General features: G+C 39.8%; 2 protein-coding genes across 5 annotated transcripts in view; both read right to left on the reverse strand.

The window, feature by feature from the left end:
* The window catches only part of gjc2 (gap junction protein gamma 2), a 74,863-nt gene that overhangs the window by 4,528 nt on the left and 44,230 nt on the right, over nt 1-26,105 (reverse strand). The window contains exon 4 of one of the 4 annotated variants that reach the window (XM_074651572.1): nt 8,498-8,587. The exons of 1 other annotated variant lie outside the window; for it this stretch is intronic. The gene's annotated coding sequence lies outside the window, so the exon portion shown is untranslated. 2 more of the 4 variants (XM_074651575.1, XM_074651574.1) reach the window with 2 other exon arrangements.
* LOC141777367 (7-alpha-hydroxycholest-4-en-3-one 12-alpha-hydroxylase-like) lies at nt 22,286-24,782 on the reverse strand. The gene has a single exon (XM_074651565.1). It carries the CDS (start codon nt 24,737-24,739, stop codon nt 23,204-23,206), a length of 1,536 nt encoding a protein of 511 aa, XP_074507666.1. The 5' UTR covers nt 24,740-24,782; the 3' UTR covers nt 22,286-23,203.

The raw sequence follows: 26,105 nt of genomic DNA on the forward strand, positions 1-26,105 counted from the left end.
TGCTTTGGTTTTGTTGGTGCAAGTTAAACAATATAATAACAAAAGAATAGATAAAAACGTTAGAATAAAATAAGAATATAAAAAATTGAAATTAATACATGCAAACATATCATTCAAAGCAACTTACTCCAAGTCGTAGACGTTTTTCATTTACAATATTTTTTTTTAAAATAGGGGAAAAAAATACTTTTTAGGATTTTAATGTTTCATAAATACAGATTATCATGTTTTACAATATTAGCTACAGATGTATTGTAGTTACAGAAAACATAAAAATTGGTTAAATACATCCACTCATGATATTTAAACTCTTTAAACCACTTTTTAAAATAAAGATGTAATAAAGTTTAATAAGATAGTTAAGAACATACTGTATGTTTAAGACGTATTCATATTTTCAATTGTAGGAGCCTCATAAATGCAGATGCAGGCCCACTATATTTGACATTATTAAACATAATGTATTGCATTGGGTGAATAGCCTTTTGTAACATTGGTTCAATTGCTTGTCTTCATAGCAGAATATTTATATTTGAAAGACTACTGCGATGGCATGCAATGATCTTCCTGCAGGGTGAATTCAGACACAGGACCTCACAAACAGTCCACAATTTCATTGTAAAAAAAATGTGCGTTTACAATGATATGAGAGGACAATTGAACAGAAACTAGTAAACAGTTTCTTCAGAGGAAATTCAAGAACTGAAACAACCCACCTGGAAAAGTTGCACATGCATTTCCCATCCTGAAGGTCTCCTGTGCCCTCTCTAGACATCCCCTGCACAGTCTGATCCATGGAATACCACTTCCATCCTAATGTCCTGGCCTTTTTCCGTCTTATTGATAACCCCCAGAATGGCAAAAACGGACCAAAAAACGACAGAACTTATCAGACTATAGACTTTCTATTTATTCCGTTTTCCCACTCTGTGAAGAAGTGAGGTCTCGCCGCTGTGAATGCCTCACATTCTGGCTTGTGTCTGGTTTCTATTACACCAGCCTTCTGCCCAAGAAGGAAGTATAAAAAACAGAGAGGCAGAAAAAAAATCCTCCTCTGGCAAGTGACCCTCATCCAAGGGTTCAGACTTGAGGATATCGTACTGCAGATTGAAATGAACACCCAGCTGAGGGAGCGTGTTAATCGCAACACAGTCAGCCTCCCCCCCAACGCTCATGTGCAACATTTGTAACACAGATGATGAAGGTCTCTTCCTCGCTCTCTCTCTCTTTCTGTTTCTCTTACTTTGTCTCCCTCTGTCTCTCTCTCTCTTTACATCTCCATCTATCTATGTACCTCAGCTTCTTGTAGGTTAATGTCTGCATGCCCTCTAACAGCAACAGCAGTAGCAGCTCACTCTTAGAAAAAAGGTCATGTATAGAGCCGTGACATACTTCACACGCATTTAAAAAAATAGGCTAAACATCCACACCTCTTCCTCTCTCCATCACACACATCAACCACACTAAATGCAGATTCATAACCTCTATATTATCTGTCAATTGCATAACAGTTTACAGTGGGTGTCAGTTAGTTATGAAAAAAACAACTTTTGGGGACACAAAGACAGGGAGTTCGAGGACAGAAGTGTCACCGAGACATAAGCCACCTTGCCTCGGTGCAGATCCGCTAGAAATGTAACCAGCAGGTACGCTCAGTCATATCAAGTGTCATAATATTTAGATCCTCCGTCCAGGCGGATGGCCAGATAACAGAGCAGTGGACAGGTTGCACTCTGCGCTATTGCGGCACGTCTTTTCCGACTTGGTGTTTACACTTTCAAGCTTTCTACTTGGCCTGTGGGGCGCTTTAGCACACGTTGTTACTTGAGGCATTTCTTCACATGACGGCAAGAGCGGCTGTATGTGGACAGAAATCTCTCTCTCTCTCACACACACTTCCTTACATTCTTTTTTGAAGGACTGAAATAGCATGACAAAGCACAGGTGATGGGTGGTGATTCATGCAAGATTAAGATGGGACGGGAATTCCTCCATCTCTTTATTGCATGTGCCAGACCTCGCTGTCAGGTTTGGGAAGGGATCTAAAGTCAACTACTTTTAATAGAGGACAGATAAACGGGTTAGTGTCTGGCTTGCGTTAATGAAATGTGTCTGGTCATTGTCACAGTGACCATATTATTAGAATGGTACTTTCACAAAGGCCCTCAATAACCCTTAATTATGACCTGTGTACAGCCATAAAGCCAAGAATAACGTTCAACAACACCAGCAAGGCCACCATTAATCAGATCACACTGTCGACTCCGTTCTTGATTTCCTGTGTCGTAATAAGGATATTAGACTAGTTAGAGAGCAAAGACAACTGCAGTGTCAAGAATGAGATGTCTTTGCATTTAAATCTCATTATGTCTGAGTAGTTTGCGGTCGAGAGAAAGCTCTGAGAGCTGCAGCCATCTGGGCCCTGCAGGACCCGTCTTCCTCCCGAGGGCCTCGCCTTCAGGGCTCCCCTCTCCGTCTGACGGAGGAGATGTGGCGTATAGCGAGCACCCCTGGTGCAGCACTGAGGAGAAGAAGACAGGGGATGCTGCTGGAATGACTAGAGCATTTGGGGTTTGGACATGTGCTATCCCTAAGGGACGGATAAGCACGTGTTTTGAAGTTGCAGCGCATTCCTCTGCATCCTAAATCTTCATCGTCATCCAAAAGACACAGATGGTCCAGTGAAGACGGTTGGTAAGTTGAACATTCAACTAAAAAAGTCAATTTGAGTTTATGTTCCACAACAGTTGGTAGATTTTCCTGGGATTTACAATTAACACTCACTGAGGGGCCACTATGCTCTACTCTAATTGTTATAAATATACTGGTCATACGTTATACTGTATGTTATAAAATGTGTTTTTATTAACAGTCCTGTATTTGATATAGTTAGGTTATAGGTGCTCTATACAATATACAATATCCAACTATTTGCTATGTAATGTTAAAGATATGGAGGAGTAATGTTGTCCTGAGCAGAGAATGAAGTCGCTCTCCGTCTGTGTGTGTGTTGTAATCCATGTTTCTTAAAGTTATATGTGGTGATGAACCTAAAATAGAAACTTTTCTTTTTCAATTGTGGTTACCCATCTTTATAATTGTGTTATTCCTACAGTACTAAAAAACTAAAAAATAACCCTTATTCTCCTTTCATTTTAGGTTATTCTCAGAACCTCACAGTACAATGTTTAACCTTAAACTATATGTACAAAAGAAACAAACATATTTATTATACGTTATTTAAATCCATCCTTGTCTTTTTATTTTAATCGTTGAAAAACAGTTCATAATTAATTCCTTAATTTCAATGTTATTTGATGATAGAGCGGCATTTATGTGATGATGGCAAATACTACAATTTTGGCAAAAAAGGGAATAAAAAAAGAATAGATTTATTTCGCCCCAACAATTAATTAGTCTTTGAAACTGGATTAAAACATTTGATTTGCTCACAGTTACTTTAAGCAAAAAACAAAAGTGCTCAAATGCATTCAGTCAAACCAATGACTGTCTAGTTTTGAATGTGTTGTCCCCGTGTCCTCTGACGATTCAGGCTATTGTAGCTTTGGGAAACTGTAGTCCATGTTGATAAATATTGATTGGACTGCCCAGAGCCGGGCAAGTATTACAGTATTCCCCTGTAAGACATTGTTTGACATTGCTCTTGTCACAAGGACTGGCATCATATGACAGCCAAATGAGAATGTTTAATATTCATTAGGTTATATTTAGTGTTAAATGTAAAATAGAGCAGATCTTCTTTTTTTTTTTTCAGTTGTGGTAGCATCTGTGAGATGCGAACAATTTTCAAATAATCTAACTTGACAGCTGATGATTAAACACAAAGACAATCTTAAATTAATGAAAAATAATTGCTGTGGTGCACTTGCTGTATGAATCATTTCATAATTATACTGCATTCTGTTTTAAATCACAGGCATATCTTAACAGAATGGTTTTGCTATTCCCAGACAGTTTCACCTTTGAGAGGTCACTGGGAGCTGTGAGGGTTTGCCGAAGTGATGCAACACGGAGGAGTGAACATCTCGACAACTCTCCTTGGCCGCCACCAATGTCATCACACAAGAGTTTTATCCACATGTATTTACTGAATAAAGTTGATGCGAGCAGACTGGGGGCTGTGGAGGTCTGTGTTTATGTAACAGATCAAGCTCCACCATGTGACTTGGATGCCCCCCCCTCCCTCAGAGAAAAGAGTGACACAAGACACCAGAGCAAAAACATGCAACTTGGTGCTTGGACTCCTACTCTCTCTCATCTCCCCTACTACTATCATTAAACTGCTCTTACCAGGCTGTGGGGGGCTATCCCATAGGCAGCCTGAGAGTGGTGGCAGTCCCATCTCATTTGTTCATTTTTCTCCCAGTTTCTCAGCCGAGCCTATCCTACCCCCGGGGTGAGCGCGTCCCGTGCCAGTTTTACTAAGGCTGGACTCCACTGAAGCGACTGAGATGAAAAGCCTTGAGGTGGATGCCGACAACTTCCCTCAGCCAGGGCTCTGCGTCTCCCACATGAGCAAAGCAACTTGTATACTGAAAATGAGCAGCAACACTACTGTACAATTAAACAAAAAAACTTATTTGGTTACTATTTCTGAATGTGTAAAAAGGAATAAAAACAAGTGTCTGGTATTCCATCATTTCCCAAAACTATTTAACATAACAGGTGCCCTCATCTTCATTCCATCTGCACTCACTAAAAAATGCATGTCAAACTATTTAAAGCACTGGAGAAAATGAGGATATATAGCAATATTTTAAAGGTACAGTGTGGTTGCAGATTGCAACCAACTGAGTACCCCTCTGCTCACTCCTCTCATTCCAAGACTGCGGTAACATGAGCTGCGTTGTAAGCATCGCTCAGAGGCCATCCTTACCATAACAACAATACTTTAGGAGCAAAGGATGTCTGATGGCGGCTGGCGGTACCACGGATTTGCACTCTGCGAACTCTCGTTACCGCAGTTTCACAAGCGTGTCGGAGAACTACGGTGGCCTTCAGGTAACGTAAAAACACGAAAGGGTCTCTCTAGAACCAGTTTTGGTTTGTCCATTCTTGGCTACTGTAGAAACATGGTGAAGCAACATGGAGAACTCTGTGAAGAGAACCCGTTCCCTAAATAGATATGAAGGGCTCATTCTAAGCTACGGAAAACACAACGATTCTTATTATCAGGTGATAATACACTAATAAAAACATAGTTCTGAATATTATATTCCGGTTTTTTTTCAGGTTCGTTTCCTGTCCCAGAAGGAGGTTCCATTTATTACTGCGCTGACGTACTACAATCATTCTGGTAGTAAAGATTAATAAGAGACCTGACCTCAAAAATCACGTCTCATTTATCTTTATGTGTTTATGAGCAGGAAGTAATAATGTGTTGCCTCACCCATCAGACATTCCCGTCATAATTAACAATCTGATATGAGCTGACTTTTTGCCCGTTTTCATCAGTGCGCCAGTTTTCCATAGAAAAGTTGTAAAGACTGGTACATGATTGACTGTAGGCTATAGATGCAGTGGGGCCATATCATGTTTGGTTATCTTGCTGACAAGCTAAATTGAAGCTCAGTTGAAAACCCACTATGGTCCGAGGGATGTCAAGCAAATCTAATAATCAGTAGGGCATGTAAACACACAGATTTTTTTCTCAAACATTATTATCACTGAGTATTTTCATTCAGACATTGGATCCAATGGAGCAAAAAAAATCTGTATGTTTACATGCCCTCCTGATATTCGATTTGCTTGACAGCTCACGGACCATAGTGGGTCTCTCACATTAAAAATAGAAAAAAAAAAATGAAAACAAGACTGATGATAATGTGTATTTAAAACCAGGGTCATATATTTGACAAGACAATTGAACCCTCAAGTGAATCAATAAAATAATATTCAGGTCACAAGATGTACGTATTTCTTAATTGTCTTATTCCCTGTCATTATTTTTCACTTGCTGATGAAGTTTTCCATCAGGGCAGTGAAATCCAACACACAACTACCCATCCAAATAAACAAAATAACAGTGTTTTGCTTGCAGAGCTGGAGGGCGTTAATCTCTGACATTATCTTGTCTTAACTGGCCATGTCATGGGCTGATCTGGGGCAAGCCCAAAGGAGCAGCAGACCTAGTCAGGGTCATTTGGACTACCAGAGATATGTTTATTGCAGCTCCTTCCTTCCAGATGCCTTAATGCCGTTGCCCTTCTCTAACTCAGTGAACTCCTTGTAGCACCGCTGCAGGATCGCACTGATAACAGCAGATATACCCTCTCTCTCTTGCGTACACTTACGCAACAAAAGCTCAGATCAACTGACGTGACAGCTCAGCTATACAGCTCAGTGATAAGAAAATGCAATCTGCTGAGCAAAAGGCATTGGCTAACATAAGCAACAGCAAAAGATTGACCTTCAAGATGAATGATTATGTAATAATGTGTAATAAAGGAAATATTGTCGGCATTCATTTAATATAAAAAGAACACATGCTATTGAATAGATATAATTGAAAGACTACATTAGTATGTAGCTTATCTGCACGTTTTTATCCACTAGATGGCATTCATGTATTCAATGAAGACAGACTCCTGGAAAACATTAATTTGTCTGACTTTAGAAGTCTGTGATGTCAATGACCTGTGGTAGACTGTTTTCACTGTTCAGACATGAGATTCCTGATACTGGGAGCAATGTACCAGAGTAACATCAGGTGGAAAACAAACATGCATCAGGTCCTCATGACACAAACATCACAGCTGAATCCTTCACAGACTTTAAGTTTGAGTTACAGTATTTTAAGGCATTTAAAACGGGTAGAAATGGAGCAAATGTGATGTTAAAAAAGTTATTTTTATATCACTATATCCTGACAGTAGTGCATGAGATAGGTCATCTGAAAAAAATATTGTGCCTCTGTGTCCTCCGGTGCTCCTGATGGCATCTGCAAGATTTCACAGACCGGAGGAAAACAACTTATCAGAGCGAGCTGGAGCCTTGCCGTCGCTGAGCAGCTGTCAATCACTCACGAACTCCGATCAAACGGTCAAACTAGGCAGCGCTGATCAAATATGAATCAATATTATGTTACTGTAATGCCTATTTCTTCCCTCAAACGTTTTCAGAAACATCTTGTAGTGCACTGTTTAGCTGTAAAATGAGAAAGTTTGTGACCCGTCAGCCATGTTGAGAACAGTTGAGGAAATACCAAGCACCGCCCACCAGCCGGAGCACAGCCAATAGGAGCGCTTAATAGGAACGCTCTCTCTCTGAAATGACCCGTGATTGGCCAAAGTCTCCCGTCATGGGTGGATGACAAGGTAGATTTTTTAAAGCCTGAAAACAGAGCCATGAGGAGGTGCAGAAGTCTAGTTTTCTCTCAGAACACTTAAATTACAATATGCTGAAAGGTTATTACGGAATTTTTGCCCAATGATGCCAAAAATATTCTGCCTACTGCAGGTTTAATGCATCTAATCTAATGATAGCTGAGGAGTGTAAAAATACCAACAACTATAACAGTTCATGTGGAGGCTATAAACAGGAAGGGTTGCTATATGGTCTCATTGTTTCAGGCTTTGACGACTGCTTTCCTGTTAAACATGCTCGCATCTCTGTGCCACTGGAGTAGGTTATTTTTGTGTTTTTGATTTGAAATACTCCTACTTAATATATATTTTTTTGCTTTATAGAAACAGTACCATTCAAATTTTATTGTTACTATTTGATGGTTGACTAGAAACACATATTATATAGTCTATATATATTTTGCATGCTGCCTCCTCTACACTTCCACAGTTCTCTACATTTTATATCCGACTCATTGTCCTGTACGTATCACTCCGTACTTTATGATCTGGTTTCCTGGCCTTCATTAAGACGAAGAGATGAAATTGCTATTCCTAAACTGGATTTGTATTATGTATGTGTTGTCCCTTGTCTGTTTGTAACATGCTCTATTTTGAATTGTCCCTGGTCTGTTTTTGACATGCTTTATTTGTATAACCTTTGTAACCTTGTAACCTTGGTGTGCTATCTTGGCTACCACAAAAAAGAGGGAGTCAAGATAAAGGTTAAACAAAGGTTAAAAAAATCGATTAGACCGTCATGTTCTTATTATTTCTCAATGTCCAACGATGACATACAAAACACCAACACCAAGTGAGACAACAACACCATGTGAGACAACGGCATTACAACTAAACCTCTCAGCATGGTGTTAAGCACAACTTTTTAAACACCCTCTATTAATTAAGATTGAATAAAAAAATGCTTAGATCATGTTTAGGCAAAAATGTAACAAGCAAACCTACTTATTTTCTGCCACTTCAAGTTGCACGAACTTCTATTTCTCCAGTTGAATTCAAATGCCGGTAAAAAAAAATCAAGCCTTATGCATGTAAAGCCAACAGCTGCTTACTATGAGCAGCATAATCCACAACACCACAGTGAAAAAAAGGATAATGAAGGCTCTACCTACCTGTCCATGCGGATAAAGCAGGAGCTTATTCTATTCTTCATGGTAGGTCATCCTGGGCGGGCATCCAGAGGCATCGTTTCACTGCTCAGGCTCAGAAGCAGGATGAGAGAGACAATGGGTCATTTTTCTTCAAAACCCCTCACCACCAAGTACAGGCAGGACACTCAGGAGACCAGCATCCTGCCAAAGGCCCCATTGTTCCCCAGCCCGTCCGCCTCCATGGCCATGACCACTGACTGTTTATTTATTTAATTCAGCATGACTCCTACTACAACCCCATTCATTCACCCAGAAATTAGCAGTGACGTAGCTGTGGACCTCCAAAACCTTGCTTTTCCCGATTTAGCTTTGTGTGAGTGTGCACAAGTGTGTGTGCGTGTCTGCATGACATGTGAGATTACTACCAAAGTTATCACTGGTTATCCACATTATTTCCAACATCATTTTTTCAGGGGCTTAGTCAACCTCCAGTGCATTTCTGGATGTTCTACATGTTTTATTTCCCACTTAAACCTTTCTTCTGAAACGTGCTGAATGTTTTGTTTGCTGCCATTTTCAAAGGTTATTTTCAAGGCCGAGAAAGCTTGTGGAAGGCTTTTCCTCAGCTGGTTGCAGAGGGCTATTTGTTGTTTTTTTGTCAAGTGATGGAAATAAGGCATGACAACTCCTTTTCCTGATGCGCCATGGCATACCAAAAAATATGACGATCTTTTATTCTTTTTTGTTTGACCTCTTGTCCTCTTTTTGTATCAGAAATGTAGTGCTGTTGAAGTTGAACTTATATGCAAACCTACATTAAAGTAGCAGCTTGTATTGTGTGATAATAATTCATGTGTATTCATACAAGGAACAACACAGACTATGTAAACAGCCTATTTGCCCGAAAAAGCATTTTAATTAGATTAGATACTTATTATAAGTCCAACCATGACATTTTTCTTAAACATAACTAAGTGGTTTTGTTGCTGCGGATGTTATCATAGTGTTGTTGCATGGCGTACAAATGACACGCAAAAAGCCTGAAATGCTTCCTCATGACACGCAGGATGTCCGTGTGATGTCGGGGTATTTATACGCCTTCCCGAGAGACTGGGCTCGTGTGAAAGAATAGCAAGTGAGGATTTCTAGCAAATTCTTGAATTTTCAGGTTTCACCATTATCCCGACAGGATCACTGTGTCTACTGGAAAATGAAATTATTGAAATCCAACACAATACATATTTGTATCATCATGTTGAGAGTTTTATTGATTAAGCATTTGCAAATGGTTCTGATCTGCTCTCTGAGTGTCAGCGAGACAGAAAGACAAGAAACAGGGATCTGCGCTCTGCTTTGTATAGTTCAAAACAAAGGACGTATTATGATACCCCCGCGACAACATACTCGGGGGTATATAGCGCTCTGCGTGTCCGTCCCTCCATCCGTCCTTCCGTCTGTTCGCGTGTCACACTTTTGTTTCCGGAGCAGAACTCGGAAACTATTTTAATTAGGAACTTCAAATTTGGTATGATGGTTGACAGTGTGGTGTAGTTGTGCCTTTTGGGGATTAGAAGTCCAGGGTGCCCAAATCTTTTGAAATTTTGGCCAAAAACTGTGATTCTGAGAATTTTGACCTCATTTTCTGAAAAAAGTACTCAAACCGATTAATCAATTATCAAAATATTAATAGTTGACAACTGTGGTGGCAGTTTCTGTTAAAACAAGACACAAACCAAGGTCACAACTTGTCTTTCAATTAAATTTAATAAAAAAGCATATATTAATAAGAAAAGCATCTGCAGATGGACTCACGAGCACAGCCACCTGAGTGGACTGTGGCAAGTGAGCCCCGAACACAAGAGTAGTCAGTATTTATACTAAAGCATAACACATAGATAAGTGCAAAGAAGAGAAGGATAGAAAGTGTTTCAATGCGTCAGCACACAGCAGACAACAGAGCATTACAAGACATAACAAGTATTTCAGCAATCTGATGTTTACAGTTACAGAAGGCAAAACCGTCGAGTCACTGTCTTATGGTGACAAAGTTGAACACGTGAGGCCCTGAGATTATCTAAAGGTACACTGCCTTAATGCAGATATGAAAATTGCCATTACATAATTTATCAATTAATTATTAGTTCCAAAAGGGCAAAACCTTTGGCCCTACATCAGTAGGGGTGAAACAGTGAGCGGGGATATGTGAGCCATGCTCACTTTTGATTTGTTTTGTGGGCGTTATGGCAACTTTATCTTTATCACACTTCAGATTGTGGCAAGGTCAGTTTGCCCCAAATATGTAACCGCCCTTGAAACAATGACCATCATTCTCATCTCTGTTGAGAGTTGCACATTTACAGCATCGATCGGCTCTCGCAAGAATATGGCAGCAGGTAAAGACAGTTTATGGTCTGAAGCAAAAGTGAGCATTTCAATTATCCTGGAAACAGGAGATTAGTTGGGTGGTTGTTAGTTGGGACAAAACTGCAACTATATATTGCGCAGTTAGCTGCAAGTTTGAGAGCAAGGCGGATAAAACGGGGTCATTTTTCAAAGGCACGTCAAGTTTCCGAAAAACATCACTGGAATGACATACTGTAACAAAAGCCGACAGCATCTCACATGCATGGCAGCTAAGAGGGCTGCCATCAAACCCTCCTCCGGCGATGTTTAATCCCTGAATGGCGATTAAACATGACACCATCATGGGCTCTGATCACGGCTGCTGACATATCAGTAACCCACACGAGGAACTGTGTGTTACATACATGAGATGTAATGGCATGTCTGCCTTTAGGTAAAAAATTAACTTAATTCAAAGTGATATTTGATGTACAGTAAGGGGTTTACATGTTTCCTTTCAAAATTGTAATTTTGCCTGACAGAGGGTACCTGTACTAATTTGTTTTCAAGCATAAAACTGATCCACTGTACAGTGACTTTGTGTTTATACCAACAAATTGAAGTCCCAGAGATTGAATATTTAGGCAGTGAAATCAAAACTGATTTCAGAATTTCCCATGAAGTCAAACATCAATCTACCAGGGTAACTATGAAGAATATAGATTTCAAGTCTAAGGAATGTCTGGCTGAACAAATGACTACCAATGAATCTACATTCAAGAAATAATTTAGTCCTAACTGAGAGGCCACACCAATAAGTTATCTCTGGGCAATGACATCCATTAGTTAAACATTTCATCAGAGGTGAAAATTCCACCTAACATGCAGCAATTCATCAAACTTGTATAAAACAAATTTTGTCATCACATAAACAAGTGTAAAGTTCACAAATGACAAGTGTGTATGTATACTGAAGGGTGCTTCTAATATGTTGTCCCACTATTATTGCAAATGGAGGTGAAAATATATGACACACATTTTAAGATAAGGTAATCAAATACAAGTCCACAAACATAATCTTCAAAAATGACAATAGGGGACTGAGTCAAAATAAACTACAGTCGACAAACGCCTGGTGGCCAGCCGCAAATGGAGTAAGACGTACTTTTCAGAGCTCCTGCAGAATCCTGACTAATTTCGTATTTAAACGACATTTAATTTTAAAAAAGTACGCAAAAAGCTTAGAATCTACCCTCAACTAACCAAGGTGCAGTTAAAGGTCGGTAAAATCGACGTGGATGGCGTCTAATCTGCGCAAATATAAGAATGAGGGCTCATCCACCACAAGGCCCAACACATCCTCGGCGAAGAGTTCAACTAACACCGACCAGGCTTCACCCGCACCCGCGGCTGAACTGACCATGGACATCGCCTCGGTGAAAGCGGATATCCTCTCCTCCATAAGAAAGGACATAACCGCTGTGATAAGAGAACAGCTGAAGAGTACTCTGGCGGAGTTTTTTGACTCGCTATAGACGGAAATGAGAGCATTGAAAACTGAAATAGCCAACAACACCGCGGTGCTCCGCTCAGATCTCGAGCATGTTAAAGCTAACGTAACAGAGATGGAGGCAGGACTATGCACGTGGTCGGACGAGGTAGTTTCAGTTCAAACATATGTCAGAGACCTCAATAAGCAAGTGGAAGAATTAAAAGTAAAATGTGAAGATATGGAGGGGAGGATGAGAAGCGGTAACATTCGGATCATCGGAGTAGCTGAAGAACCTGGATCAAGCTCACCTACGGAGGTTTCTAAACTTCTTAAAGCGGTGCTACAGATGGATAAAGAGGTGCGGGTGGAGCGCGCACATCGCGGGCTAACACAGAGGAGACCGGGAGACAAGCCACGCGCCATCATTGCAAAACTACAGAACGAGGGAGATGCCGAAAACATCCTGAGGAGGGCCCGGGACCGCGGTGGTCAGCTCCGCTACAACGGCAGCCTGATTGCCATATTCCCCGACTACACGGCCGCCGTGGCCAAAGCCAGGTCCGCGTTCACGGACGTCAGGAAGATGCTCCGCGGGAGATCAGGAGTTCGCTATGGAATACTCTTCCCGGCCAGATTCCGCATTTCCCACAACAATGAAGAGAAGGAGTTCCTGGATGCTGCCAAAGCCATGGACTATGTAAAGAAAGAAGTCATCCCCAGATCTGAGATGGAAGACTAACTGAAGGTATCCTTATTTCACATGGGAAGTGACATATAAACAATTCTAAATAACTGTTGCCTGGGACAGCTTCCTAAATGTTTATCCAGATGGACCATTGGAGTGTTTTGTTTTGTTTTTCTTATTATTTACTTAATTGCTCATTACCTGAGAGGCTGTGTCTATCATTAGGATATTAGCATAGGTTAAACAAAACATAAATATCCCCTGAGATTACCTGTGTGTGTGGGTGTGTGTGTGGATGTTTGGGTGTGTGGGTGTGGATGTGGGTAGGGGTGTGTGGGTGTGAGGGTGTGTGCCTGTGTATGGATGTGTATAGTAGAAGGATATGTGATCTAAATACTCGTGTGCATTCAGGCTGTAATGAATGAGCATAAGCTCTCAGGAAACTTTCAATCATTTTTATCTCATTTCCTTTGGTTTTGATAAATTCCTAAGTTTCACAATAAGTTTTATACATAGAATTACTTTGACAATTGTGACACTCACATTGAAATGTCGTAATCTTTTCTAATTTTATCTCGGGGTTCTGCAGGAGCCTGAACCGAGAATAATAGCTTTAGTTCTTTAGTTCTGTTTGGTTTTTCACCCAAGCAAAGGCGAGCACTCTCTAGGATTGTTTGCATAGCTGCCGTCCTGACCTGCAGCCTGGGACCTTGTCCCAAAGGTGTGCTGGACACTGTGTTGACCGAGTTCACGGTTTATCTAACTTTATGTTCAGTTCAGTTTGAGTTGATCCCAATGTTCCCCAGGGATCTCACTGTGAGATTTAAAGCAACAAGGACATTGATTTGTTCCTCTATTCCAATACAAATGTCTCATGTTAATGTTTCAACCCTGTCTACACTTCTATTTATTTATGTATTTTACTTTTGTATATTCTGTTCTTTTTTTGGTTTAAATACCCCCCTTCCCTCATCCTCCCCACCCCTACCTATTACAAATACTTATCTTCTTACACCCACTCACCTACATTCACACAATCATGCACATAGATGCTTTATACTACGTGCCACTTATAGCCTTCTGTGCTGTACCAGCCTTCTCGATCCATCACTTTATGCCAGTGCAAAATTAGTTTCCTACCTAATTCTCCTAACCCCAAGTCATGGGATCACTTAAGGTTATAAGCTATAATGTCAGAGGTCTCAATAGTCCCATAAAGAGGAAGAAAATCCTTAATCAGCTGAGGAGAGCCAATTGCCAGATAGCGTTTTTGCAGGAGACCCATCTATCAGACTTGGAGCATGAAAAGCTAAAAAAATCTTGGGCAGACAAGGTGTTTTACTCATCACACCACTCAGGCAGAAGAAGAGGAGTCTCTATTCTGATACATAGACAGATTAATTTCACACCAACTAAAATTCACAAAGACTCTGAGGGTAGACTTATTCTGATGAATGGCTCTATTGATGGAATACAAGTTTCTCTCATGAACATATATGCCCCAAATGAGGATGAGCCTGGCTTCATTAATACAACCTTTAACACTATACTGCAGCACAGCTCTGGGATTCTGCTGTTGGGTGGGGATTTCAACTGCGTTGTATCTCAACTTACGGATAGACAACCTCCTTCAAAATCCCCCACTTCCCAAATGAGTAAAAGGCTTAAACACTTATCAACAGAGTTAGGTCTAGCAGATGTTTGGAGAAGCAAATTTCCTAAGGGGAGGGATTTTACCTTCTTCTCACATAGACATTCATCCTATTCCTGTCATGTTCTGGCTGTGCCAGCCTCTTATTATTTACTTTTGTGATTTTGGATTTGGTGTATTTTTAGATTATTCCGGTGTTTCCTGTTTTATTTTGGTGATTCACTCCTCCTGTGTCTTGTCTGGTTTTACTTCCCTCCTTTGTTTGTTTTCCCGCCTTTTGTTGATTGTCTGCCCCGCCCTGATTTGTTTCACCTGTGTGTAGTCATGTATGGTATTTAAGCCTGTGTGTTTCCCCTCTGTCCTTGTCGGTTCGTTTGTCTCTCCAGCCCCGTCTACCTTGTCCTCCGTGTTCCTGGTTTCCTCCTGCTCTAATCCTGGTGTTCCTCGTGTTTTCCCTGGTATGTGATTTTTGGTTTTGGTCCTCTGTTTGGTTTTTGTTGTTTGTTTCTATTTGTTGTTTTGTACTTGGTTCCCCTCCCTGCCTTTTGTGTTTTGGATTTGTTCAGCTCTATTAAAGCTCGCTTTATTTTCAAAACTACCTGTCCTGCCGGTCACTCTGCGTTTGGGTTCCCTCTGAAATCTCCACATACGACAATTCCAGAATCGATTATTTTTTTACCCCCACAGCAGAGTTACACAGGATAGAGGACATAAAGATCTTACCGATTACAATATCTGATCACTCTCCTCTTGTGGTGTCCTGGGACATAGGTCACACACCATCAGCCAAACAATGGAGATTAAATGCATCACTCCTAAACGACAAGGAATTCATCCCATTTGTCAAAATTGAATTAAGTACTTATCTAGATACAAATGCTTCACCTGAAATATCACCTCTTATTTTATGGGACTGTGCCAAAGCATATATTAGATGTCGTATTATCTCGTTTGCAAGTGCTAAAAAAAAAGAGAAGGGAAGCAACACGACGCGAATTAGAAGACAAAATAAGGCAGCTTGAACAACAGCATAAAGGATCGTCATCCCCCAGCATACTTAATACTCTTAAACAAGCACGTAGAGATCTAAACACCCTAATTACAGAAAAGATCGAGGGCAATTTAAGGTTTACAAATCAAAAATATTACGAAAACGGTAACAGAGCAAGTAGATTATTGGCACTAAGACTAAAAAAACAGCAATCATCCAATATAGTACAGAAGTTAGTGTCGAATAATACAACACTCACGAAACCGGATGAAATTTCAGTCCTTTGCCGAATTTTATAAATCCCTATACAAAAACACGGACACCTGCACAGACGACAAAGAATTGGCGCAATTTTTAAGGGACATTAAATTAAGAGTTATCTGAGCCTATGGCAAAAGAGCTAGATGAACCAATCAATGAATGGGAAATACAGCAGGTAATCTCTACATTGAAAAACAATAAAAGCCCTGGGCCAGACGGGTACATAAATTAATTTTATAAAATGTTTAAAGAGGAAGTGTCACCTTTACTGTTAAAAGCTTATCACCATGCGTTACAATCTGGTACTATGGCCCCCTCTTGGAGGGACGCAACAATAGTAGTAATACATAAAGAGGGCAAAGACTCGACCAAATGCCAATCATATAGGCCCATATCGCTGCTCAACACAGACCTGCGAATATTAACTGCTATTCTTTCAAAACGTGTCAATAAAATTATCACGAAAATTATTCATCCGGATCAAACCGGGTTCATTACCAGAAGATATTATGGGGACAATATTAGAAGGTTACTAAATCTAATGACACATCCAAAAGTAAAAGAAGACGACGCAATGATATTATCCCTCGACGCCCAGAAGGCATTCGATCGAGTGTCCTGGCAATACTTATTTCAAACATTGAGACGATTCCAATTTGGCCCCAATTTCGTTAAGTGGATACAAACATTATATTCCAATCCGCAGGCTACTGTTAAAGTGAATGGGTTTTTATCAGACCGATTTGTCCTAGAGCGCGGCTGCAGACAGGGTTGCCCTCTTTCGCCCCTTCTGTTTGATATTAGTATTGAACCTTTGGCACAGCTTATCAGGGACAACGATAACATAAAAGGACTGACAATAAATGGAGAACAGCATAAATTATCACTGTACGCAGATGATGTGCTTTTATATCTAGCGGAACCTGCAACAACAATCCCACACTTAAAGGGTCTCATCTCTGTATATGGGTACTTTTCGGGTTATAAAGTTAATGTGGATAAAACAATGGCTATGGATATAAGTGATGGAATTTCACAAACTGTGAAACTCCAGAGTGGTTTCAGATGGCCTAAAGATGGCATCAAATATCTCGGCATCCAAATACCCCCATCATTAAGAAATTTATTCGATGCAAATTTCAAAAGTTTAATTCATAATGTTGGTAAGGATTTGGACCGATGGGCAACGCTCCCCCTATCTTTGTTAGGCCGAATTGAGAGTGTACGCATGAATGTGCTGCCTAAGCTTCTCTATCCATTTCAGATGTTGCCTATTGATATTCCTAAGCCCACATTTGATAAATTGGACAGGTTAATTTCAAAATTTATATGGCAAGGAAAACGGCCAAGAATCAGACTAAAAACATTGCAGCTATCTAAACTAAAGGGAGGGCTCAAACTTCCAAATCTAAGATATTACTTCTGGGCTGCGCAGTTAAAACCTTTGACAATATGGACCCGGGATTGTACACCTACACGTTGGCTTAACATAGAAAAAAGCCTTTGTGCGAGGCCCCTACAGATCTCGCCTTTCTTAGATGTAGCCTTATGAGAAATTCAAATGGGCGAATGGACTAAAGTCACACTAACAATTTGGAGAAAAATCAAACTAGCATTTGGATTGCCCAAAGCAATTTCAGCATTAACCAATATTGGATTCATAAAGGATTTTGTTCCCTCCAGTTTAGATACAGGATTTAGAAAATGGTCAGAACATGGACTCGCTAACCTACACCAACTCCTGAAGGATTGCAGACTTAAGTCATTCCAGCAGTTGAGAGAGGAATTTAAACTTCCCAACACAGATTTTTTCCGATATCTACAATTAAGGGACTTCCTAACGAAACATAAGCAATGGGATAAAGTTCTGGAGCCCACTCCAATTGAAGAGTTCCTAATGAAATTACAAACAGGAAATGGGGATAAGAAAATTATAGGCCGTTTTTACCAAATATTTTTAGGCATGAATTTGAACAATACGCTTCAAATAAAAGGGCGACGGGAAATTGAAATGAATACAGACATACCACAGGACATATGGGAAGAAATATGCACCGAAGCACATCTAGTGACCAACTCTAATAGCTGGAGGGAATTCAAATGGAAAGTGATTTCTAGATTTTTTCGTACACCAGAAATAGTGGCCAAAATGGGCCCTACACACTCGAATAAATGTTTGGAGAAATTGTGGTACACATATTGGCAATCATATTCACATATTTTGGACATGCCCCAAATTAAAAACATTTTGGGAAGAGGTATTTCGGGCACTCGAAGATGTATTCGACCAAAATTTCACCAAAGATCCAAAAATGGCACTGCTGGGAGCAATACCAGAAGGCATTGATGGAAGAGCCAAAAAATATCTCTTACAAATATTGCTTACAGCAGCAGTTAAATGCATTACAATTAAGTGGCTAAAACCTGAGCCCCCAACATACAATTTATGGATTGAGAAGGTATGGGAAATCTACCACATGGAACAAATAACCTATTCCATAAGACTCCAAAAAGACACATTTGTTAAAAGGTGGAGCCCTGCCATGATTGTACTAGTGCAGTGATCGGTGATCTGAGTGTTCTCATATATCCTGGATCATACTTGTGTCTTTGTCTTCCTGATCCAGGTCACCTCTCTGGGCACGTGCACGCATCCATACAGCACACACCCATACAGCACACTCCCCCTCCCTTACCTCCGACCCCTTACCACATTTATTATTATTTAAATGTATTTATTTATTCATTTTACTTTGTTTTATTTTAATTATTTGGATTGTCTAGGTCTGTGTCCTCCCTTTCTCTCTGAATCCAATTGAAATTATATTTTAATATTAAGTCTTGTTTTGTTTTTTTTCTGTTTTTTTTTTTTTTCTGTTTTCTCTCTCCCCCTTGTTTTAAGCTGTAAGATTTTTTTTTTTTTTAAACTGAGACAGCTATAAAAATGAAAATACAGTGGTATAGAATGTTATTATGATTGTATGAGTTGCTGAAACTGCAATAAAATTTAAGTTTAAAAAAAAAAAAAAGACAATAGGGTTTAAAAAACACCTCTCTGACCCAGTCTCACATTACTCATTGTAAGGTAGTAATTATTTTGTTGGTAGGATTACCAAAGGTAGTATTTACTGCAGGCTTATCACAAGGTTTTTTGGTTTTTCTGGTCACTTATTGTATGTTTTAAGATTAATTTGGTCTAATATTGGACAGCTGCTAAATTGAATAGGGTTAAACAAAGCAAAAGGAACCCATTAGCTTGTTTTTCTTAAGTTTCCTCCATGTGTTATCAGATACGGTAGATGACGTAGAAGTACAGCATATGGCATGCATTAGTACCAGATGTGTGCGTGAGTTGGTTTCCGTGTGTGTGGGCATGCCATCCACAGCAATAAACAGCAGTGAATGTTTCGACCCACATCAAAGCAGCTGTGTTTTTGCAACCGAAAACCCATTCTACTGCACTCTATGCAACTCTACAAACATAGTCCTAACTAGGGATGCACCGATCCTTCTTTTTCAGTCCCCATAGCAATACCTGGGCTTTGGGTATCAGCCGATACCGAGTACCGATCCGATACCTTTAATTAATAAGCTGTATGCTGGAAGTGACTGGGATGATTCATTTATGTGTAAGGCAAAATCAAACTTGACTTAAACATTGCTTTCCTTTGTAAAACAAAATGTGACCAATAAATACATATACATACATTTATTTAATTGGTCTTTATCATTAAAATGATAAATCGTACACCAACAACTTGGTAAAAAATCTTCAAAATTAACAGGAATTACAATTCAAATGTAAACCTTTTTAATGCAGCAGCAAATTAGACAAAACCTAAACAGGAATTAAAATAACAGTATAAAATGTATATAGTATGTTAACATAAAATGTAATTGTATCAGTATCAGTTAAAGTCTGAGACTAATATTGGACAACTGCTAAATAGGAGATGGCGCAACAAAACAACCTATTGGATTGTTTTTCTAAATTTCACTTACCACTTTCGTCAGATGCTGGACATGACGTAGAAAGTGCATATGGCATGCATTAGTACCAGAATGAATTCACTGCGTAATCTTCCTGTCTTTTATGTAAACAAGTGAACAGAATTTTTTTCCTTTTTGTCTCTTTCTCTGTGTTTTGTTTTATCTGTGTGTGCTGTCGTGGGCTTATAGTCTAGTTGTTTAATAATACACTGCTCTGTTCTTTTGAGAGAAAAATATCTATTCTCAGAATTGTTACTCAATTGCATAACATTATATGTTTTACCCATTTTGTGATATTGTATGATTGCTGTGATGCAGCAACATCACCACGATAACCCACGTCCTCCACCACCAACTTGAGGAAATAGTGTAACGTTTTAAGAGTATTGGGATACACCCACAATACAGTATTTAAGGATGATAACAGTTCATTTCTAATGAGGAAGTAAGGTATGAAACAACATGCAGGGATGGCTGTAGCTCAGTGGGTAGAGCGGGTCGTCCTTTAACCACACGGTTGGTGGTTAAAGCACGATGCTTATGATGAGTTAAAAGCAGAGGTCAAATTCCATGTATGTACCTTTGTATACAGACGTAGGCAAAGTTGTTGGTACCCTTCCGTTAAAGAGAGAAAAACCCACAATGGTCACTGAAATAACTTGAAACTGACAAAAGTAATAATAAATACAAATTTACTGAAAATTAACTAATGAAAATCAGATGTTGCTTTTGAATTGTGGTTCAACAGAATCATTTTAAAAAACAAACTAATGAAACTGGCCTGGACAAAAATGATGGTACCCCTAGAAAAGATTGAAAATAATTTGACCATAGGGACATGTTAAACTAAGGTGTGTCCTGTAAATAGCATCACAGGTGTCTTCAAACTTGTAATCAGTCAGTCTGCCCATTTAAAGGGTCAAAAGAAGTCACTGTGCTGTTTGGTATCATGGTGTGTACCACACTGAACATGGACCACAGAAAGCTAAGGAGAGAGTTGTCTCAGGAGATTAGAAAGAACATTATAGAAAAGCATGTTAAAGGTAAAGGCTATAAGACCATCTCCAAGCAGCTTGATGTTCCTGTGACTACAGTTGCACATATTATTCAGAAGTTTAAGGTCCATGGGACTGTAGCCAACCTCCCTGGACGTGGCCGCAAGAGGAAAATTGATGACAAATCGAAGAGACGAATAATACGAATGGTAACCAAAGAGCCTAGAACAACTTCCAAAGAGATTAGAGGTGAACTCCAAGGTCAAGGTACATCAGTGTCAGATCGCACCATCCGTCGCTGTTTGAGCCAAAGTGGACTTAATGGAAGACGACCCAGGAGGACACCAAATCATAAAAAAGTGAGACTGGAATTTCCCAAAATGCATATTGACAAGCCACAAAGCTTCTGGGAGAATGTCCTTTGGACAGATGAGACAAAACTGGAGCTTTTTGGCAAGTCACATCAGCTCTATGTTCACAGACGCAAAAATGAAGCATACAAAGAAAAGAACACTGTACCTAATGTGAAACATGGAGGATGCTCGGTAATGTTCTGGGGCTGCTTTGCTGCATCTGGCACAGGGTGTCTTGAATCTATTCAGGGTGAAATGAAATCTGAAGACTATCAAGGCATTCTGGAGCGAAATGTGCTGCCCAGTGTCAGAAAGCTTGGTCTCAGTTGCAGGTCATGGGTCCTCAAACAGGATAATGACCCAAAACACAGCTAAAAACACCCAAGAATGGCTAAGAACAAAACATTGGACTATTCTGAAGTGGCCTTCTATGAGCCCTGATCTAAATCCTATTGAACATCTGTGGAAGGAGCTGAAACATGCAGTCTGGAGAAGGCACCCTTCAAACCTGAGACAGCTGGAGCAGTTTGCTCACGAGGAGTGGGCCAACATACCTGTCAACAGGTGCAGAAGTCTCATTGAGAGTTACAGAAAATGCTTGTTTGCAGTGATTGCCTCAAAAGGTTGTGCAACAAAATATTAAGTTAAGGGTACCATAATTTTTGTCCTGGCCAGTTTCATTAGTTTGTTTTTTAAAATGATTCCGTTGAACCAAAATTCAAAAGCAATGTCTCATTTTCATTAAATTTTTATTTATTATTACTTTTGTCAGTTTCAAGTTATTTCAGTGACCATTGTGAGTTTTTCTTTCTTTAACGGAAGGGTACCAACAATTTTGTCCATGTCTTTATATGATGATTCTAAGAAAGTTTAAGTTTAAGAAATGGTGATGTATAACTTCACAAATTAACCAGCTAAGACAACGGAGTGCCAGTCATGGGCTATTGGGCAATTACATTGTAAAACAAAGTTCAGAGACCACAATGTAATAGGTTTATCTGGTCAAGGAAAATTAAATGAATAGGCCCTGGCATCATAAAATGTGATCTTTTGTTATTTTGGTCAAATAAAGGCTTTATTACAGGTTGAAAACAAATCTAAAAACAGACAAGCATTAATGCATAATCATGTGAACAAGCCTAACCTAAAACCTAACCATGACCTTAATCTAGTGAAACAAGTCCAGTGATGTTCCATTCATGGGCATACCCTAAAACAACAGATTTTTATCTTGATTGGCAGATTAAATATCACTCATACCTTAGAGAGAAGCTAGATAACACCCGCCATCTCTGATATTAAGGTTACACAAACAGAGAGGTGCTTTTGTTCAACAAAGGTGAACTAAGGATACAACCATCTAACAAATGAATTTAAAATATTAACAAAGCAAGGCATCTCTGGTTTTTCAACTTTTTTTTGTTCTCACCCCTCCATAGACATGAGATGTAACTAGTTATGTAGACTTTTGGTCTTGCTTGATAAATTATTAGACATTGACAATTCACAGTGAGTCATTGGATATGTAGCTTCACTGGAAAGGATATCATGCTGGAAAACAGCTGTGCAAAGAAGCAGTCATAATTACAATATTTTGTTAAACCAACAGTATTTGTTTATACAAAGATTACTGAATTATTGTTGACTGGATTGAACTGCTCTCTCATTAGCAAACAGAAGAAAGAGGAGTTATATTCATAATAAACTGTTCAAAACATAGAAAATAGTAGTGCATTTGTGTATAGTACACCTGGAGGGAATCAATCATAGTTCTTATTTAGAATATGGTTTACAATGTAGTTATACTGTATCCAACAATATTAAAACATGAAAGGTGCTTATCACATCATTGGTGTAAAAACACAAAACACTTCATTGTGTAATCTGTTTCCTACATACTTGTCAAATAAAAGCTTACAGAGATGATCAAAATAAGAAATCATTTTATCAGAAAAATTAATATGATTTAATATCTGAGTCTGTGTCGAAACTGAACGTCTCTGTCAGGTTGCATGGATCCAAAGCCCCATCGCCTGAGGTCAATTTCAGGTATCTTCTCATCGGGATTCTTCAGCTCAAACTCAAAATAAACCAACATGAGGAAAACAAACTGCTTGAGCTCGTTGGTGGCAAAGAAACGCCCAGGACACATGGAGACTCCAGCACCCCAGGGCATGTTGTAATATTTCACCTTCTTCCCTGCCTTGTAAAAATCAGTTTTCTTGCTCCCGTTTGGATTGAGAAAGCGGTCATATTTGAATGACTGTGGGTCGGGGTGGATCTCTGGGTCGACTTGAACGGCCATGTAAGGAAACGCTGCCATTCTGTCACCCTTGCGAATGAAGTATTCACGACCATCAGCCATCTTGAAAGTCATATCCTGAAGCACTGCTCTGGTGAGGAGAGGTGCAGTGGTGAGTCGGAGGGTCTCTTCTACAGCGCTGTCCAGGATCGGTGTTTTCATCAGCATTTCACGGGTCAGGTTGATTAAAGGGCCACCATGTTTGACTTCTTGCTTAAATTCCTTCAGAACTTTATCGACCTCTGACTTCACTGCTGTCATGGCTTCTGGGTGTTTCATGAGGAAGAGGAGCAGCCAGAATGCAGAAGGTCCTGTGTTGCCCTGAGAGGCCCAAAGAAGCACAAACATGTACCTGTCTATCATTGACTCCTTCATACCCATCTCCTCTTTGGTCCGCTGGATGTCCCACACCCAGCCGCTGATGTTGTCCTTGACCTTCATCTTCTGCATTGAAAGAGTGTTCCAGAAGCACCTCAATAGCCTGCCTGCTTCCAGCCTCTCCCTTGGTGGCAGGACCCCATAAGCCAGTTTCGGAAAGAGTTGGTCATATTTGCGAAACACGTGAAATAAGGCTTCTGATTCAGCTCTGTCTTTCTCTTTGGCTTTCTCCTCACTCCCTTCTGACTCATGTGGCTCATTGCCAAACAGAGACAGGTAGCCAGCCCTGAAAACAATATTGTAGCTGTACATAAACAGTCCGTCCTCCATCCAAGTTCTTTGGTCTTCAGCCGAGTCGATGTTGTGCAGCATGAGGTTCTGCAAATTACTCCTCATGGCTTGTGCCATTACCTCTAGGCCGTCCCCCTTGAGGTGCTTGTTGCTGGACATCTGGAGAATGTCGTGATCCCCCTCTATGCCTGTGTAACCAAACACCATGCGCACCAAATGCTTAGCAAACTTGTTGAAGTCCAGTTTTTCTCGGCTCTCCTTAACAAGTGACCCAAACGACAGAGGGTCCTGAATAAAGGTGATGTAAAATCCTGCCAGCTGTATTGTGAACACATCGCCATGCTTTTGCTTCATCCTCTCTAGGAACTTACTGGTGTTTCTGCGAAACTCTAAAACATGACCAAGCCAAGGGATGAGCCCCTTATCCAGAGGGGGTTCTCCTGGTCGCCGCTGTCTAAACACCCCGAGGAGGTACAGCCCTCCAATCAGAGCGGCAAGAAAGCCAAGAAGGATCGGCAGCAGCATTCCCATGACTGATTCCTCTGACAGCCACACAGAGATTTGGAGTTAAGGTCCACATCCTGCATGATATACAGACTTTTGCTCCTCCCTTTGCTTGTGGGATCAGTTTCATCATCCTAGGAACTGCCTACTGAATACTTTTCCACAACAACAGGAAACAGTTCAACGGAAGAGAAGAAACATGAAGCAACACTTTTGCTGTGCGTCAACTGACTAAACACATGGTTTTCTGAATGATTCAATTATAGGTATTTCACAAAAATGCCCACAAACAGGCAACATTATAATACAAGTTCTTTTACCTTATTTGTAGCAGACGTTGTTGACACAAAAAGAAAGGTAAAGATGTTGGAATGGAATTTGTGCCTACAGGTCAACATCATGTGAAACTTTCTGAGAAGTAAAACAATGTCCCTGTCATAGAAAGTTATACAACCATATTTCAGGTAAAAATATAGAGCTGAATTTCTCTAACATATATCTGGATTTTGTGATATCAAATGGATCACACAACACCCAACTGATTGGGAGTATAGCCCTGATCCTGACAACAGTTCACTGTGTTGATTAAATGTGGCAATTGCTTATCTATTATAGCTGCTGGATAAACCTTATATGGGAGGGTTCAAGGCATTGTTTATTTGGTCAAGGACAATATGCTTGCTTTTGTCTCATGAAATCCTTAAACCCTGGCTTCATAAAATATGATTATTTGGTCAAAATATTTATGTATGTGAATGTTTATTTATGATTACAGCGTACAAGACTTACCTGATAAAACCTGACCTTGACCTTCTAGTGAAACTTGATTGACAGAACAGAAGCTACTGAAGATAACATCTGCCCTGTCTGATATAGGGGTTACACAAAGGGACATGATGACCATGTTACAGAAATGTATGTTAAGTATTAATGAGATAACTGCATCTTTGCTTTATTTTGCTTTTCTCCACATTAAGCTTTTATGTGCTGAGAGTTGAGAAATCATAAACGAATGTACTGTACACATAAATAATTAAAGCAAAATATTTGGTTTTAATAAGGAGTAAGAGATATGAAATTAAGTGCTTTTAGAGCAATATTTACAGTACTGAATTCACCACTTTAACTTTTTTATATTGATCTTTTGAAAAGTAGAAAAAGAAGCAAGATAATATCCTCACAAAATGTATTTGAACATAAATTGTCAAGAGATATCTGATTTCTAAAGTCTGCTGTGTGTTGCTCCTCGAATACGTAGTCGACATGTAGCACCACCTTCTGGAATGTATATGTAATTGCAGCAGCAGGCTGTAAACAGTACAACTGTGAAACCATACAGTCTATGTGTGAAACATACAACCTAGCTTTATTTATCCATCCATTATCCATTATC

The sequence above is a fragment of the Sebastes fasciatus genome, chromosome 11 (genome assembly GCF_043250625.1).
Source record: "Sebastes fasciatus isolate fSebFas1 chromosome 11, fSebFas1.pri, whole genome shotgun sequence".
In the NCBI taxonomy this organism is placed as follows: domain Eukaryota; kingdom Metazoa; phylum Chordata; class Actinopteri; order Perciformes; family Sebastidae; genus Sebastes; species Sebastes fasciatus.